Source organism: Necator americanus, chromosome V, assembly GCF_031761385.1.
Source record: "Necator americanus strain Aroian chromosome V, whole genome shotgun sequence".
In the NCBI taxonomy this organism is placed as follows: Eukaryota; Metazoa; Nematoda; class Chromadorea; order Rhabditida; family Ancylostomatidae; genus Necator; species Necator americanus.
Window position 1 is genome coordinate 34,831,666 of NC_087375.1, and position 18,768 is coordinate 34,850,433.

Here is an 18,768-nt window from a genome sequence, read left to right on the forward strand (position 1 = left end):
AACATTAATCTCAATACATATGTTTTATTGTTGTTCCCAACGAAACGTGGTTACACTAAGTCTGTACCACGACAGAGAAAAGAAAAGAAACAATTAGAAATAATAAATAAATGCTTATTATAAACAACATCACTAATCAGAAACAGCGCGCAGCGGTACAATGTCGATTTTTAGAAGAAGAAAAAAAAACGCGAATATCTATGAGCGAGGGGTGAAGTACAAAAATATACGTTGTCATTTCAATCACATATCCATCCATACTGATGCCACGCGTACTGATTAGCCGAAAATAGAAGGCGGAAGGATAACTAGGAAGAAGAATGTGTGTTCTACATCTAAAAAGAAACATTCAAATGGAGAAGTACTGAGGTCTCCCAGCCTCAAACGGCTATTTACCATGTAATTGAGAACCGAGCTGAGAACATTTAAGACGACTTCCTCCCCGACACACAGAGAGAGACAGAGAGAGAGTCGACAATGGGCAGGTACGAAAGAAAATATAATATATGAGTCGAGTTATCGAGTTCTGTTTGCCCAAGTTATTCAAGAGTATATCAGCTGCTAAAATATACCCAGTATGACAACAGATCACAGTACACAATTTTTCTTTTCCTTTCTTCAAACAAGTCAGTATTCGCAGTTATAACCTACAATCCACTGAGAACGATTATGAGTTCTGTCGCAGAGATTTATATGATATAATTCTGTACAAAATTTCCGAGATTATCAGTAAGTCAACTGCTAATCCTCAACCAAACCTACTTAACTGAGGAATACGTACCGGATGCTACCATCAGATAACCCTACATTCCCAGATAGAAAATTATGTTTGGCAGTTGGATGGAGAACTGACGATCGACGTATAACAATCATAATACCAACAAATCCAAGCAAATCCCGTTCAGACAACACATATCTCGTTCTCAGTGTGGATTCTACTTTTTGTTGAAACAATCACGTCATGTGCAGCTATAGCTAACCGGGACGTCTCGGGAGAAACATGCTCGAAACAACATCAACTTGAGCCGGACAGCAGATCTATTTACAAAAGTGCATCCTAGACAAGGGAAGAAGAAATCAGATCCACATATCACATACATGTTAACGAGTAGTAACAACAAGTGCGGAGGGATCCCGCCTCCACCGCTAATTTTCACGATCAAACAGCAGATTCCGGGGTCTTACGTCTCCGAAGATGACGTACGACTCCTCTTCACTGCGTCCTCATCAACATCGCTGGAAGACGGTCGCTTTCGTCGTCCGAACAACTCTCCACTAGCGTTCGATTCCTCTTCTCCGCTTGTCGATGATACGTCATCGTCACAAGGTGAGAGATCGCCGGACGGTGACAACGGGACACAGTTGGTTGATTCTGCCCTTGTGGTCCCGTCGGTTTCACCACTGGAATCATGCTGTGCTGGCCTGCTGGTGGATGATGATGGCATCAAGTCATTCGGTGCACTGTTCTCATCTTCATCGGAGTCCGATTCGTCGTAATCAACCAACGACTGAAAATATAGAAATAAAATAAAGTTCCACTAAAACATAAAAACAAGGAAACAAATGCTGAAAATATTCACTCGTCGAAATATAAACAGAGAGAGAATAAGACAGCAAAGGTCAGGAAAGAAAGGAAGAGATGGAGAGAAAAAAAAGGAAAAAAAGATGGAACAAATCTAGTTCCAACCACTTTTGTAGTTGTAAATGAGCTGTACCGTAGTGCATGTAAAATTTCATCACTTTTTTTCCGAATATTCTTTTATGAATGGTTCTTACGAGCATAATGTATGGAAATAAATAAGACTATACAGGCACAAAAACAGAGTACCACATATTAGTAAATTACTAAAAATTTGTCACCAAATGACTTCCTCGAAAATTCCAAAGAACAGCAAACATCCAAAACGAATAAAGTGAAGAAGTGTTAGCACTTACAGGGACCATCGCTAGAATGCAGAAATAAAATCAGAAATTTGCTAACCTTAATGCTGATGGTGGGACTGTTCTCCTTGCTGTTGTTTTGCGAAGATGTAACCTCATCTTCACGAACTTGAGGAGTTGGCGAAACTGAAGTGGATGAAGAAGGAGATCCCAATGGAGATGGAGTTCGTGATCTATCATTCACCTAAAGGAAAGAATTTCACTTCAAAGTGTGAAATTTGAAATAACCGAAGCTAAAATAAGCATAGATAGGAACGCTTACCTTTATTACGATTTTCTTTTCAGATATGGCGTTAACTGGCATCAGAGGCGTTGCTTGTCCACTGAACACCGCTCCATCGTCTTCATCAAACGCATTCTTTCGTTTAAGAACCGATGGAAACATTGGTTCAATGCCAGCTTTCCTAGGGGATTCTTGCTCCTTCTTGACTTCTTTCTTCTCTACCGGCTCTTTTTTGCATTCAGTCTCATCTTCATCACCATCGAACCATTGTTCTTCCTTCACATATAGAAATAGGAATAAAACAGAACAAAAGAGGAGAAAAAATCCTTCATTTATACCTGTCTCTCTTTCGCAAACGCTGCTGGACTCGGCACTCTTTCGTCGTTCATTGGCTTAGAAGCATTTTCACGATCACGTTGTTGTTCATATCGTATTTTTAAGTCGGAAAACAACTTCACGTAGGTGACATCTTCAAACGCAGCCATATGATTCTCTACAGTGTACTTCACGAGCGGTTTAATGTCTTCCTGAAATATGAATTATCAGTTACTCACTTAACACTGTACACTTGACTATGGAAACAAAAAATCCTTAATTCATCGTACCGATCGGATATAGTCGAACAGTTCCAGCATTGCCGAGTTCAACAGGTTATATTTAGCTCCGTTCCGCACAAAACATTCGACTACACGATCCAAAACTTTTTCTCTGACTATGTAGCGGTTGTAGAAGTCATCCTTTACGGCTAAGACAGTTCGTAGCATCTTTAGAGCTCCTAAATATTAGCATGTTAAGATTTCACGGATAGTGACTATTACGACAAGTTTCATCCAAGCGCTTTAGAACTTACCTAAAGCCAAGAAGTGATGTTTGCTTTGCAACAAAACTAGCACCTTGTTGAGCAAATCATTCGAAATACAATGTTGTCTCATTGAAAACGAATGATGCTCTATGCAAAAGCAAAGCAGGCGAACTACTAACGACTGACGATTGGCCATGCAGTAATCATCTGGAAATGTTCCAAGGTAAAAAAAAGAAAAACGGCTCAAGCCGAAAACAGAAATAACATTGCACAAATAACTTCAAAAAAATATGAAAAAGTAAAGCGAATATGACACAATAGTGTGTTAATATTTTAATATTTTGAGAAAAACATCTTCGTGGATAAAAAAAACCAGTCACTATAGTCGCACTACAGCATCGTTCAATTCGACGTTTCCAAAAAAAATGTTTGTTGTAAAAACCGAACTATTTACCTCGTTTAATGGTTCCTCCTTTCACATTTTCCATCATTGGTCTCACAAGAGTGTATATAGATCTTTGATAGAAAAGGCTGAGGAACTCCGATCTGTCAGATTTCTGCATTGATACCATATTATCGGGATCAAGCAAAGTACGAAGAACCTAAATTAATCCCAAAATCTAAAAACAACAACAAGTAGCGACACCTAGAAAGGCAAACGAGAGCTGCATGCAGCATTACCTGCGATACTTGACTACCGGATGTCAATTCGGCATCTCGATCAGTTTGCATATGGACCAGAAGACGATTCAAAAGAACTTCATCCTGAACAAATAGAAAATGGAGTGAACACGTATCTTTAGTAAATCCTCTTGTACCTTCCGGCTACAAAAGAAAGTGAAAATCAAAGTGAAAACCTACATCACTCTTATCCTTTGCTTGTCTCAGCAAGTAATCGCGGACAAGTTGGGGGCTGTGATCCACGAGTAGGGCAAGCATATCAACAATAGTTGTTCGAGTGTCAGGATCAGGGGATTTGATACACGGTTCAATTGTCCCGAGAACATCGTTCGCTTGCAGGCTCTAGAATAGTAGAATTAACACCTAATAAGCACTAACGTTAGCAAAAGTAGAGCTAGGGCCCACCTTAAAAAAGTTGTCCTTGCTCTGCGCTCCATTCGGAGGTAAACCTTGGCTGAGAGTAATGAATTCCTTGAGGAAAAACGCTAAATCTCGTCTTCGAGCAACAGTGGTCTCTGGATCTCGAAGTTGATCAAAAAGCTCTTTCATTAACCGCTTATCTTTCTAAAAAAAATAGTTGTTAGACATGCAATTACAAAATATGGTAAGTAAAGCAAATAAAAACTAAAATACCTGCAACATGTTAACGATATCGATTCTGTTAAAGAACAAATAGCTATTCAATACGGACAAGAGATTTTCCTCGAAAAGCGAGGGAGCGGGTAAGCAAACGTCTTGTAAGTATTGGACTCGGTAGGTTTGATGAATTTTCTCTCTAAAACAATAGTAATTAGATAAATAGAATACATTCAATACAATGCTACAAATCGAAAAACAGCAGCCGGACATAAAACTTACTTCAGCTCATCATTGGCAATCGGCAGTACTTCACGAAACTTCGCCTTTTCGTACAGGAATTCACGATGCTTACGCGGTGATTCGTGCGCTGGGTCATACTCAAGCATTCCGATGAGATCTTTTAGATATTTGTCACTCAGCAACGTCTGAAATGCGCCATTTTCGAATTAAAAGATCATTAAAAGAATTAAAAGAGCAGGAGATCAAATCACAGCAAACATGAACCCAAAGATTACCTAATCGAACATAATTCTAGTGGCATCCCCTCATTTTATTAATATCAAAACTTTGTTTAGAAATAAACAAACTCCAGCAAGACCCCTTGGATTGACCTCACGTACTTTCTATAGATTCCAAACAAAACGTCCAAAACCATTTCCCTATCTACAAACGCACTAATTCCAATACTAACAAATCTATGATCGTCTACATCACCTACAACCAAGAGTTATATCCACAAGCTTGAGATATGGATGTCAAATTCCACAAAATCAGAAACCAAAATCCAGAAAATTATCACTGCTCATTCATAACCAATATCAGAAGAAGAACAAAGTTTCCCAGAAAGAATTCTGCAAAGCATCTTTACGTACCTCGTTAAGACTGTTCCGATTCAGCATAAACAGGTTCTTCGCTATTGAATACAGCGTACGAAGTCCATCCTTGTGTTCAATATCTTCACACATACGAAACACGTCAACCAACTTCGGTAGAATCCTGAAAAAAAAACTACTACTCTGAGTAAATAAAACCTAGAACTTCTAGTATAATACTACTGTGATTCATGACATACCCCTCGGTTTCAATTGCATTGGCCATTTTCTCCCGCAATGCCTGCGTTGCTAGATGGTTCTGTATGACAGTATCCACTTCGGCAAGACGTCCAACTTCAATTGGCGGAATGATGACGCGGCCACCAGCTCCACCTCCAGCCAAAGCATTCGAGGAGCCCTCGCTCAACTCGCCGTCATCCATCTCGTCATAGCCGCCATCCTGAACTTTAGTCTTTTACGAAATAAAAAAGTATTAGATACCAGAGACAAGCTAAATTAACACCCCTAAGAGGGCACTATACGAAAACGCACAAATATTTGACAAATTCGTACGAAAGAAATCAAAATAAAATTCAGTAGTTTGAAAAAAAAAGATGAAACATTCACCGCATCTCCGGGGTCGCGTCCTTGAACCTCGCAGATCTTGGCCCAAATTTCCTCACAACCAGACTTTTCCTGGAAACTCAGCGCCAGGTCGCAAGTATCGGACTCTGACCACACAATCAGTGTTTCCTTTAAAAACAGTCGCATTAGATCACAAAACCAGATAATAGTAAAAAAGAAATAAAGAGTGTCATGAGTTATGTGGAGAAGACAAGAGTAAAGACACAAGGATAAATGCAACAAAGACGGGAGCAACGTTATTTTGAATAGTCCGAAAAGAAAACGTAATCAACATTTCTCAGTACAGCTTATTCACTTAGAATAGAAACTTCCCTACAGCACCCCGAGGAGAATTTTATTCTTGTGTCACACTAGTTTTGCGACGTTGCACGAAACAGAAAAGCTATTATAGTGCAGTAAATAATCATAAACAACAGGGTCTCATCCGCTAAAACTATTTGCTCAGAAGAGAAAAACAAATCCGATTTGATATCACATTATCCAACGAGCTTTACCACTGAAAATCCTTCTCAGAATCAGCAGAAGTTTGTTAGCAGGAAGTGGTCGCGCCGTGAAACACGTAATTTCTTCAATGAACCAAGTTCCATTAAAAAAAAACTTTCTACGTTTTAACACAGAGTTAGTAAGTACAAATAACAGCGTAATCTGATACAAAATGTGTTCGCATTCTTGTGGCAAAATTCGACGATATCACGCTGTACGTCTCACGACAATAACCAGACGAACTGGGCGCACTACTGCAAAAACTGGCGCGCCGCCAGTCTTTTGCACTACGCGCCAAGGAAAGGCCGATATCCCTTGAAAGCGAACTTCCTATGTAGGAAAAAGGCAAACTCGCTTCAATCGATAAAACGGTATCGTAGCATGTGCGTTACATGCTTATTCACAGCAACAAAAAAAGCTTAGACTGTCCAACAAATCCAAAGTACCAGAAACGAGTCATAAGAAAGGAAAATCTTCCCCGTTAAATCACTCATATTTGTTTCAAAAAGTTGAAATTATTTTTACATCTTTCAAAAAAAAAATTACTTCTATATCTCTCAAAAAATAGAAATTATTTCTGCATCTTTTAAAAATATAGGACTGAAACATTGTCGACTTGCAGAACAAAAGGAAAGGGTTTGTTCAGAATAAGAATATATTAAGTCCCAGCGACCAAAGAAGCAACGGAGAACGTAGGACAGATGTACAGAAACAGAATCTTCGAATGAGGCAGCATGTTGACTTGACGCCGTGTCTTACTAGTAAAGATAGCATATAAGAATAGCAAATGAAAACTGTAAAGATGTGCGATTACCAAAAGATACTGAGAAACTGGGTGTTCCTTTCAATTAAACTAAAAACCAAAACTATTATCACCACTAATGTTCCACTTTAACCTATCAATCGCGAGAAAAAAAAAAGATTTCTGCAACGAAAGAGTCTGGTCTGATTTGAAAGCAACTGTAGAACTGAACAGTGATAGACAATTGTTCCTTTTCATATAATCACTTGTGGATTAGATATTTTTAAATAAGCAGATATTTTCGTAAACATTTCGCAAGGCTTAGCGCTCTCGGCACTATGCTTAAGAAACAGATTATTCGAATTCACAAAGAATCTGGGTCTACATCAGTGAAACAGAAAAAGGATTTTTTGAATGTGTGAGAACATCGTTTCAACGCCGGTATTTTTAGAAATGTCCAACTAGGTTACATTATAAACCATTCTCATGAAAGAATTATGATAAAACCGAAAACGTACGTCTGAGGATGATATATTATTTTTAGAACACGGTGACCTACAATTACACAGGAGCCGTGAAAGTAGCATAGCAACGAACACTTCACCTATGTGAGACAATTCTACGTCGTACCCTCCATCCAATCACACATTACGAGGGATCGAAGGAAATAAGGCAGAAAAGAGAACAAGTTCTATGTCTGTACTTACCTGTGAAAACGAAATGCAATTATGACGACACTGTATTATTGAACACATTGATGACGAAGTGACCCGCAAACACATCATTGTAGTGCGAGACGGAAAAAAAAACTGCATGCATGGCAAGTGTAAGAACTAGAGAAGAAATAAAGGATGAGATCATGAGTCGCCTGGCAACCGGCCCGTACATCTCACTTGCTCGGATTAATGTGCAAGAAACTCATGAATTATATATTTCACAGAGTATAGTGGAAGAAAGGTAACTTCATTATCTTATTCAAAGCCACCAAAGAATTTTCACAACGATTACCTGCCGCTATTTTCAAATCCTTGGCCTTGGCGCAATAATGAGAACATTAATAAGAGTAATCGTATCCGGTAAAACAATACGGTACATCAGTCTTTACAGCGAAAATGGAATGGACCTGATTTATAGTAGTAAAGAAGAAAAATAGATGTAAGTCAGCGTCTCTTCGCTGGACACATTAAGAAAGTGATGTGCATCCCACACACACACACACACACACCTGCTGCAAACACCACAGCCTACAGATTTTGGCATTCCGCCAAGACGTGAATATTTCACTAATAGAGGGTGAAGTAGGTGGGAGATTATATGTTTCGTCACAAAAAAAGCGAAAACAACATCAGGAGCTTTAAAAAAGGGCAAAAATATGATACATGAACACTCGTTCTGAATCTTTTCCAGTGCTGAACATATGATACGCGTCGATGAGAGGTCCAGGTGCTCCGTCATAGTTTCGCTGACGTAACAGCCTTTTCGTTTCGTTCCGGTTTTAGTGTTCAAGGTACTTTAATGCTTTGAAGATGGCGAACAAATGGGGGTGAAGTACTTCTGGTGGTTATCGTTGGCACTGATTCAGTCTCGCCGTTCGCTAGCAGAAAGAAGCCATGTGTAGAACAATATCATAGCATTCCGAAGCGCGTGCTTCCACTTGAAATGATATAAGCATACAATGCACAGACTGAACATAACACTCACTCGTGCGCCAAACAGTAACAACAAAGAACTAGTGCGCGTTGACCATTACTGCCTTTGAGTGCCCACACAGCGTCAAAAACCGAGTTCTAATCTACTTTTACCTAAAGTCTTCAAATAAAAAGTAGTTTCTCTGCAACTAATCGAACAAGCCTGCAATTCAATAATGACTTCTGAACCTATGAAGATTTACGCATTTAAAATGAGTTAGAATGAATTTTGAACAAAACGGAAAGACCTACGGTGAAATAAAATTTGCTTTTCAAGGAAACATTAGAAGTTGTGGGAAGAGTCGGCGGTAATCACTATGAATTCTCTTCATCACGTGTGTCTGATGTCTGTTAGCGACACAACACTGAGAACATAATCAATAGACAGGCAGCGCACTTCACGCACGAAAAAAAGGATACTCGAAACCGAGTATGCGTAACATGACGTATCCAGAAAGTAGAAAAAATCAAGTGGTGCACAAAATTAAACTGAAAGCTGCACAAAGTGGAACAATATTACTGAAGGAACTAAAGAAGTCAAGCTACTAAAGGTGAGAAGAAAGGAAAAATCACGGACTCGACCCCCCCCTCCCCAAAAAAAAAAAAACATCCAAAATGATCTGAAGAAAGGCCTGATTCTAGTCTACTAAAAGATTTTAAAGATGGATTCCTCACAAACATGTGCATTGAACGCAACAATATGGAACAGTTTTCAGCAGCGTATAGTTGTGGCTATGCACCGAACACAAAGTTTCTCTAGCAGCACGAAACAGCCGTCATTCTGGCACTGAAGTCATTCGTGAACCAGTCTGCGGACCAAACCTGACGTCAACACAAAAACACCGCGCCCTCTAGTGTCCGCACTTTCAACTCAAAACCAATGGTAACAGGGCAGGCAAACGCGAACGAACGAATGAGTGAGTGGACGAACGGAAGTAAGACCTGGACCGGGGATGAAGACGAACATCTTCGACAGAATTTGTGAGAGAAGGATTCATAGAAGGAGTGTATGTGAAGAAAGTTACATATTGAAATGATTGCAAGATGTGGAAAGAGGAATGGCTGGTGTAAATGTCCCATTTGTACGGTATCAGGCATCAAAATCGAGAAAAATAGGCAGCGCCTCCGAATTTTTTTCCTGGCATTATAATGTAAACATGAGGGACCCTAAGCAAACAGAAACTCAGAGCACATCGCGTAACCTCTAACAGAGACTTATAGAACTAAATTTTGTAAAGGAATCAGATATGAGGAAAGAATAATCACCAGTGAAGTGAGAATGTTTCCCAATTCTCTCTCAGAACAGATACCAACTGCGGAAACAATTAATTTCATAAGGATTCGTTGTCGTAAGAAGTATTGCCACTCGAGAAAATTCTACAGCAAAAAAAAAACAATGTTTGGTCACTTCTGATGTTGTCGACACAATATCATGACTGCTGTGGTTGCCCACGAATGTATAATGAATAAAACATGGTTATGAACGCTGATCATGGAAGTTCATCAACAATTCAAAAAAATGCCAAAGTTATGACAGACAAGTTAGGGAATAATGTCACCTATAAGAGATAAGGAGGTAAACTTTCCTTTTAAACTATTCGTAGAAATCCACATTGTATCCCAAAACAGTCGCTTATAGAAAAATCCTAGGTTAAGATTATGCGATAACGAATCTAAACGACATTAAAATTTCATGAATATACATAATTAGCCTCCACATTTGCGCTTATGCCGCTTAAAAGCGGCGTTCAAACTAAGAAATGTCAATCTAATGCACAACCAAACGCAAATGGCGCGGACACACCGTCTGTTTACATCTCACCTCACAAGCATTACATACCCATGCTTTACACCTGAACAAACAATGAAATCTGCAAGCCAGAAATCGAGGAAAGTGATGACCAATTCTGCTATTTTTAAAGTTGCAAGTTCCTTGAAAGCTTTAAAATTTCTTACGTTACTATATGAACATTAGAATGGGAATAATGTCTCAGCCACGAGAAGATCAATAATTGCGAAGCAGCAAGTTTAAGCAGCTATTCATCCTACTGTAAAGCGGTGTCAGTGCGTGCACTCTAAGGGCATCACTATGGCAGTCTCTTGATAAAGTGCGTGACAAAGACTTTCGCGGATGATACGCCGAAAGAAAAAACAATCCAAATAAACGACGTATGAACAGCAAACGACGTGCAAGCGCTTCCAGCAGAGAGATAGGAAGAGGAAGCGTTAAACGGTGAGATAAAGAGAGATGCTAACACAGCACGAATACGCATTAGACTTTTAGATACGTAGGGAAGCATAAGTGGTGGAACAGTCAAATTATCGAGAAAAAAAAAGATAGATAAAAAGAAGTGACTAAGCAACTTCGAGATGTTGTTTGTTTTTATTGAAATGCCACTACACGGATAAAAAGAGATTTATAAAGAGTTCTGAGCGAGAAGTGTTGTAGAGAGAATAAACAAAGAAAAAATACTTCCCTATGAAGATACTAATAAAAAAGGTCAGAAGAAGCAAAAAGTTCAAATATTTCCTACAGGAAGCTGTTTATGAAGAGTCTTTCATAAATTTCGTTACTGTTCATTGCATTCGACCTTTAATTTTCCAATATTCTGTTTCTTTTTAAGATAAGAAATACAGTGAACACAATTATGCAGCGATCCTGACATAATAGATCCCAAGAAATGACTCATGCCCCTCAGTGAGACTTTCAACAGCTATTCATGAGCTTGACGAGATTTGAACCCATTAACTCTAACAAAAAAAAAACAATGCTAGTTGAGTAGGTTAAAAGACAAAGAACTTATGCACTTGTACTTCTCCTGGAAATACTACGAAAACACTCAAAGGGATCGCTTATAGCTCTCTTCAAGAGGAAAACTTTACTACAACTTAAAAATATAGAAATTTTCCAGTGAAACCGCTCACCTGTTGCTTTTGGTAGACAGTATCCATTAGAATTTTTGATTCCAAGACGTTTTTATCTAAATAGATAGTAATTTACGTATAGAAGAGCAAAAGTAGTGGCGAAAGTTTACCTTGGCCACTTGTGGCTGACTCCAACCTAACGATTATGACAAAACCCTGTTGATCAGGGATTTGAACACATGCCACATGACCTGTACCACGATCATCCCAAACCCGTTGGTCGCATAGCACATATAATTTAACACGATTTCGTGCTTCCTGGAAAAATGACAGACATGAATGACTTGAAATAATGTTGTAGAGTTAAATATTGGTAGTGTTTAAAAAAATAAAGACATATCAGACAAGAAACACCTGTCAGAATTCCAAAAATCCCATTAAAAGAAATTATTCATGATGGAGCAGTAAAATTCACATCAACACCGAAACAAAATGTTTCCGTTTTAACAAATCAACAGATCGGAATTTTGCCAACAGATCAAAAATGTAGGGGAAAATTCAAAACATACTCTGCTAATGTCTATGTTCTCTATCAAGCCATTTCCTTTCTTCTCTTCTTTTTTCTCCTTCATATCTGTATCGGAAGTTTCGGTCTCTTTGGATTCAGCACTAATGGATTTGTTGTCCTAAAAAAACAGTAATGTAAGGGTAATTACCGAAGCCAAAGATAAAGAGAAAGTGACGCATGAGCCACAAAAAAAAGAGAACAAAAAAGTATCTTTACCGAGTCAGTGCAATGAAACTAATGAATCAATAATTCTACTTGAGCTACTTAAAAATAAGTTGAAACTTCGGGTGAAATGTAGTTAGGGTGGCACTATATGTTGCTCTTATTTCTGGAAGTAAATAACCAAAAATCAGTCGGGGCCCTAAGACCTAAGCATTTTTCTTACAGGATCTATGACATGTAAGCTAAATTTGCTTAGAGAAAACAGCAAGATAGAGCGTCTCGAAATGGGGGCGCCATTGAGTGCCTCCTCTCCCATCCCCTTGATACATTTTCTCCGAAATCTTTTCGTATAATCTGATTGAGCATAATCGTCATGAAAGAGCAGGCAACTCTCCGAAAACAACGAACGATCAACCAGTGAACTAAAACAACGAGAAAGTGACTCAAAAAGGAACGAACAGTGCCAGGGACGAAGCGATTTAAGGAAAGGCATTATGGAATTCTGCAAAAATAGAACAAGGATTAACTGGCTATTAAATATCCAACCATAATAAAATGTTAACAACTGCTAATTTAAACGTCAAGGATCAGAGCAAAAAAAAAGTAGAAGAAGAGTAAAATCAACAAAAGTATGTCAGAAATGCTTAAATTTGGAACAAAAAAAAAGAACAATAGTTAGGAATAGTAGAGAGAGAGAATAGAGAAATCAAAAGAATCAACGAACTTCCCCGATTCGATTCGAAACCGAACACGACAGCGTGTGTGTGTGTATTTCGAAATATATGAACAACTATCGGATGAAATCGATGCCCAAATACGTAGCATAATTATTCTGGAAGAAATAAGCTGTCGTTACCTTGGAAGTGTCTGATTCCTTTGATTCCGTACAAGCAGTAGTGGCAGCAGTTGAAATTTCCGTATCTGGCATATTGTTTGAGTAGTAGTAGTGTTGAGTTCAGCAGATCGAATAAACTCTAAGATCTCATTTAGGAATATCTTATAGCAATAAGCTCGACGACAAGAAAGAGATCGCCTAAATAAGAGAATCGAAGGAGAATACAAAATATGGGTGTTGACGGGAGATAACGAAGAATCGGATGAAATCGTGTCGAAGCGGTGAAAACCCCGTGAAAATCAGCTTCCACTAGGCCCATAGCATTCTTTTCCGTGATTATACGCAAAAATCCCACATCCAAATTAGGTCCTCCAAACGGTCCGAAACATTTCTCCCCGTCTTGGCAACCTACCAACTGCCTACGTCATCGATATTGCCGATACGGGTTCGAATGGAAACGCTGACTGCGACGCAAGGGCATCGCAACACGCGCGCGGCTCCATCCATTCCCGAAGAGGTTCCCGTTGGGAACATCTTGGCGACGGGCCAATCCTTTCAACATGGTCACTTTCTAGTGACTCAGCTGATTGTAAGGACCTTATTTTCTGTTGAAATGGTTTTGTAAATTCTTTTTTCTAAGCTTAAATCCTGCATTTTGCCGTCTACCATGTTTTTGTCACATTCCTAGTAGGAAAATTATCGTTATCTTGCTGCGGATATTGTCATTTCTATGTTCTTCATATTTTTTTTCATTTATTTTCTTATTCTTATCATTTCCTCGAGAATTCCATTCCATTAAAACACAGGCTCGGTAAGTCATGACCTTTCGTTATGTTTCTCAAACCAAGTCGTATCACATCATTTTATTTAAATTATATTTTGAATTTAACAGGAAAACTTCTATTTCATAAATTACAGGGAAATTAATTCGCTCTCTTCCCACCACTAATCTAATTTTGCATAAAAAATGTATTTGGAAAGGGGAAGGGGGCACTCAGTCCCCCTCCTGTTTCTGGAAGTAAATAACTAAATCGATCGGGGCCCTAAGACCTAAGCATTAGTCTTAGAGGCGTCTCTGACATGTAAGCTAAAGTTGCTAAGAGAAAAAAGGAAGTTAGAGTCTCCAGAAAGAAGTACAGAAACAGAAATAAGAGCGTGACTGAGCGACTGAGTCCCTCCAAATACATTTCCCCCTAATTTTATCCTTTAACCATTTTTGAAGTGAAACAGAGAAGGTTGGATGAGAAAAACAGGTCTTCCTTTTTCCCGAAATGAGTCACAAGAAAGTTGCAGAGATTTCTGTGTGCTTCTAAGAAATTTTCGTTTCAGTTGGTTTCGATTTTTTTTCACGAATTTTTCAGTACACTCTCAAATCATTAGATTCTTCCGTTTCTTTTTCTGACGATTTTTAAAAGAACAACTTTTTCAAACAGAAACCCTTCTTTTACCTCATCTTCGTAGCAAGATGCATTGCGAAAGTTTAAACCAGGTAAGACGCTGCGTTTATTATTTTAATATTATATCATTATCTCAATTACTTCCTATAGGCTACACATCCTGTAGAATCAGAATGTTTCTGGTTTGAGTTATTAGTACGATGAGTTCTGAAGCGGGTCACAGCGCGTTCTCCATTTTTTGACTTTCCCAGCTATGGATGACCATCGGAGAACTGAGAAAGATTCTTTACCGAATCTTCGGCGAGATGAAGATTTATATGTAGATCCACATCGCTATTGATTTTGATTTGAGGAACAACCTTAGTAGGACACTTTAATTCTAACAATAGCTTAGTAATAGTAATCGTTAACAAATCAAGCATTCTAAGTATCACAATAGATCACTACTATCTTCACTCGCCAGTTTTCATTGGTCCTGTCGCGACTTTGTGCCGTACAATTCTTTACAGGTGGGTCTCACTGGCTTTTGTTTTCTAAGTTTTGGACTTTTAGGAAGATTTAAAGATCTCAAGGGAATATCAGAGTACGCTGTTTTTTGCGCTCTTTGGTGTGAAATAATAGAATTCTTCAGATTGTCAGAATTCCTTATACACGTTTTTAATTTTCGCAGTACCTAATATTTTTTGTCCCATTAATAATTTGGAACAGAATAACGTTTTCTTATAGAGTTTCCTAATTTTTTCTCTCATGCTTATTTGTCCCTCGTCGCAGGATTCAGATGCAAAGCGAAACAACGTTTACGAAAAAGGTGGGACTTTCCGTGACTGGAAACGACCGTAACGTCCCTGTACTGACAGCGGCTCCTAAACATGCATGCGATAGTACTGGTGCTCGAACTCTCTTCATTTTTGGGCAGTTTTTGAAGGGAACCTCTTCACTTTTGGCCCGTTGGCGTAAGGATCCCCTTCACTTTTGGACGGTTGGCGAAGGGATCCTCATCACTTGCGCTGCACCCCTTTGGGGTAGACCCCCTTCAGGTGACGAGGGTCCGGCTCCTCCCTATCGCAGCTGTGCTTCTAAAGTAGTCAGTAATGAAGCGATTTGCTAGAGCCATTATATTCCAGCGCGATATTTGTGGCTGCGAAATAATTGTGATTATTTGGAGTTTTAGAATTTTTTCATTAACCATCAACTTTCTTTCCACTTGGAGTGCCAGGATAATATTACTCACCATTATTAAATGTCAGCATAGGAAGAAACCAAATTTAGAAAGCAATATTCGATTTAAATTTCTAAATGTTTCAGCTGCGTTATCAAGATATTCGTTTGAATATATTGTATGTTTGTCTTCCTTTATTATAAACATCTCAAAAATAATTTGATTGCGCATTTGAAGGCACATTAGATTTGCGTGGAACAAATTCTGTTCTTGTTTTTCGCTGAACAGTCCCTGCAAAATATTTCAATTCATGGTGCGGAATCATAGATGCTATAGTCGGAGCCGGTGCTCTGACCCCCTTCGTTTTTGAAAAGGGACCTTCTTCACTTTTGAACGGTTGGCGAAATTACCCCCTTCACTTTCGGACGGCTGGCGAAAGAATCCCTTCACTTGAGCTGCACCACATGAGCTAAACCCCCTTCACCTGAGGAGGGTCCGGCTTCTCCCTATCGCACCTATGCGCGGAATAACGTGAGCGTTTAACTACGAAACCTTACAGTTTCTAACAAGGTTGCGATAGGGAGGAACCGAACTCAGATGAAGGGGGTCTAGCTCATGGTGTGCAACTCAAGTGATGAGGATTCCTTTAGCCGACCTTCCAAAAGTCAGGGAGTCCCTTCGCCAATCGTCAAAAAGTGAAGGGGGTCGGAGTGCCGGCTCGGACTATCGCATCCATGGTTTCTGACCCGTGTATTTTCGTGAGCGATCACGATTTCCTCGTGAACGAATGTATTTTCTCCCACAATTCGAATTTTCAGAAGTATGGAGAAGTTTTCCCGCTTTTCTTCTCTTTCTGACTAGTTCTCACTTTTTCGTATTGTTCTTCCTAGTGAGGATAATTCTATTTCGTCTGCTCACACTGTTTCACTTTTCTGCCGTCGCTTCTGCTCTCTTCCATGTTCTGAGTCTTTCGCTAGATGTAGACGGACGTTACTGAGTAGCAGATTTCCAGAATTATATGTAGTACGACATACATGTGTATGTTGTGGAAAACCGTGATTTCTAGCGTTGTGGCACCGTGATAGCCTAACTATTAAATTTGTTCTCTATGTCTATAACAGCGAATTTCGAGAATTATCGTGCGTTGGTGAAGGAAGTGATAAGAATCATTTGTTGTTTTGCAGATGAAGAGAATTTTCGGAACTGGCAAGAAGGAACCACCTCCAGATCTAAATAATGCCATTGCTAATATTGAATCTCGTGGTGAAAGTGTTGAGAAAAAGATAGCAAAACTGGATGCAGAACTAGTTAAACTTCGTGATCAAATGGCAAAAATGCGAGAAGGACCCAGTAAGAATATGATCAAGCAAAAAGCGTTGAGGTGAGCCTGAACATGCTTCAGTTTGTTCTAACTTTTTAGTTTTTAGTTTCTTTTTTTTTTATTATTTTGTTCAGAATTCTCAAACAGAAGCGGATGTACGAGAACCAGAAGGGGCAACTGGATCAGCAGGCTTTCAATATGGATCAAAGTAACTTCGCTATTCAAGGAATGAAGGACAATCAGGTGAGGGTTGAAGAGCTTGCTACGCCCTTGAACCAAAAAGCCGGTTTCTGCCACCAAAAACTTCGGATTTTTAGGTCACCGTTGCTGCGATGCAAGCTGGATTAAAGACTATGCAGAAGGAGTACAAGAAATTGAATATCGATAAGGTGAGTCAAATAAATATGGGGAACACTTGTTTCACTGTTCAAAGCTATAAATTCATAGAGTTCAGCTCATAGAACTGTAATTTGCTTTTTTAAATTTGTCTTTTTGGTTTTTCCAACACTTTAAGTCCCAACTCGGTATTGCATCCATAATCAGATTTTTTTTTTGAGATCGAAGACTTGCAAGATCAGATGGAGGATATGCTCGATATGAACAATGAGATCCAGGAAGCTATGAGCCGACAGTACGACACTCCTGACGTGAGTTCCCGTTGTTATACCCTAGTTTTAAATGGTTCCATGTTTTCATTTTAGTTTAAGATTTGGTTCTCATATTTGCTAGTTTTTTCTTTTATTATTGATTGATTGATTTTATGCCCAATTTTTTCTGAAACAGTACTTTGCCAGATCGATGAAGCTGATCTCGAAGCTGAGCTGGCAATGCTTGGTGATGAGCTCGACTTGGGTGAAACAGATACCAATTATTTGGATGAGGCACTGAGCGCACCTGGTGTACCGTCAACGAAGCCAACTAGTTCCAAGGTAGTTTCCGAACTCCTAGATATTGTCTCCGTACCAGATCAAAACGCATTATTATTAGGTCGCAGATGGTTTGGAAGTCGACGAGTTTGGACTTCCGAAGATCCCAGCGTCATAAATTGTGCCAATTGTGTATACTGATTTGTATTGATCCGGTTTCTTTTTTTTCAGATTCTACTTTAATTTTGTGTTTTATAAATGCATCTCGTACCAGTTCAGTTCTTCATGCTACGAACAGTTTTATTCCAATGGGTTATCAATCTCATGACAACAATGAATCTGCAATAAAAATCTTGCTTTCAATTAGTTATTTGAACGCCTGCCATTTAATTTAAATACTTCGAGTTTTACTTAGTTGAAATCTGATGATGCTGTATTATCCTCAACTGTACCATTCGTATGAGTGAGAACGCAGTCAAAGTTGCGGTGAGCGCGTCGCGGTCTCGTGTAGGTACGATGAATTGGACACAGTCGACACATATATATTTTTTAATTTATGTTTTCTTATTTTGCCAACGTGAGCGAGATTCAGGATGAGTTCCCCGATACGTTTTCTCACGTGAGTCTTCTGAGTGAGTTCTTTCCGTACACTACTGCACACAGTTACGTCAGATATTTAGCTCCTTAAACTTCAGTAATTAAGCCTGTAGCAAATGTATACATACATAAATGAATAGCTATAGCGTATTTGTATGCAGGACTAGATGTGTGATTAACATAGTGAGCAATCAATAGCGTTTAAGCATGGGTACAAATAGCTCAAATTTAAGGGGAGCGTTAGTGCAAAGGAGCTCAACCATAATGGGAGCAGCGTCTAAACAGATTAAAGGCGTAAAGGGTCGGAGTGACAGTAGGGTCAGCTGGATCTGCACCGTTCTGTTGTTCGTTCTGCGCAAAACCTATCGGCGTTAACGGCATCACGCCACGAATCTGAGGTGG

General features: G+C 39.1%; 2 protein-coding genes across 3 annotated transcripts; one reads left to right on the forward strand and one right to left on the reverse strand.

The window, feature by feature from the left end:
- Positions 1-279: 279 nt before the first annotated feature.
- Positions 280-13,119, reverse strand: RB195_016128 (uncharacterized protein; the record flags this gene model as incomplete). 2 transcript variants are annotated; one of them, XM_064207150.1, is made up of 21 exons in its annotated part: positions 280-335; positions 397-561; positions 1,205-1,508; positions 1,982-2,125; positions 2,204-2,440; positions 2,503-2,691; positions 2,770-2,939; positions 3,015-3,173; positions 3,421-3,568; positions 3,648-3,731; positions 3,828-3,989; positions 4,053-4,211; positions 4,281-4,422; positions 4,506-4,651; positions 5,099-5,222; positions 5,299-5,498; positions 5,666-5,791; positions 11,522-11,577; positions 11,632-11,779; positions 12,031-12,147; positions 13,048-13,119. In XM_064207150.1, 21 exons carry the CDS (start codon positions 13,117-13,119, stop codon positions 280-282), a joined length of 3,108 nt encoding a protein of 1,035 aa, XP_064063030.1. The 2 variants fall into 2 exon arrangements, with proteins under 2 accessions (XP_064063030.1, XP_064063031.1); XM_064207149.1 differs by lacking the exons at positions 280-335; positions 397-561 and having other exon boundaries at positions 1,182-1,508.
- A 3,647-nt stretch (positions 13,120-16,766) lies between these two features.
- RB195_016129 (uncharacterized protein) lies at positions 16,767-17,947 on the forward strand (the record flags this gene model as incomplete). Its single annotated transcript, XM_013452590.1, has 6 exons — positions 16,767-16,963; positions 17,038-17,146; positions 17,221-17,292; positions 17,461-17,550; positions 17,698-17,832; positions 17,891-17,947. 6 exons carry the CDS (start codon positions 16,767-16,769, stop codon positions 17,945-17,947), a joined length of 660 nt encoding a protein of 219 aa, XP_013308044.1.
- Positions 17,948-18,768: the final 821 nt, after the last annotated feature.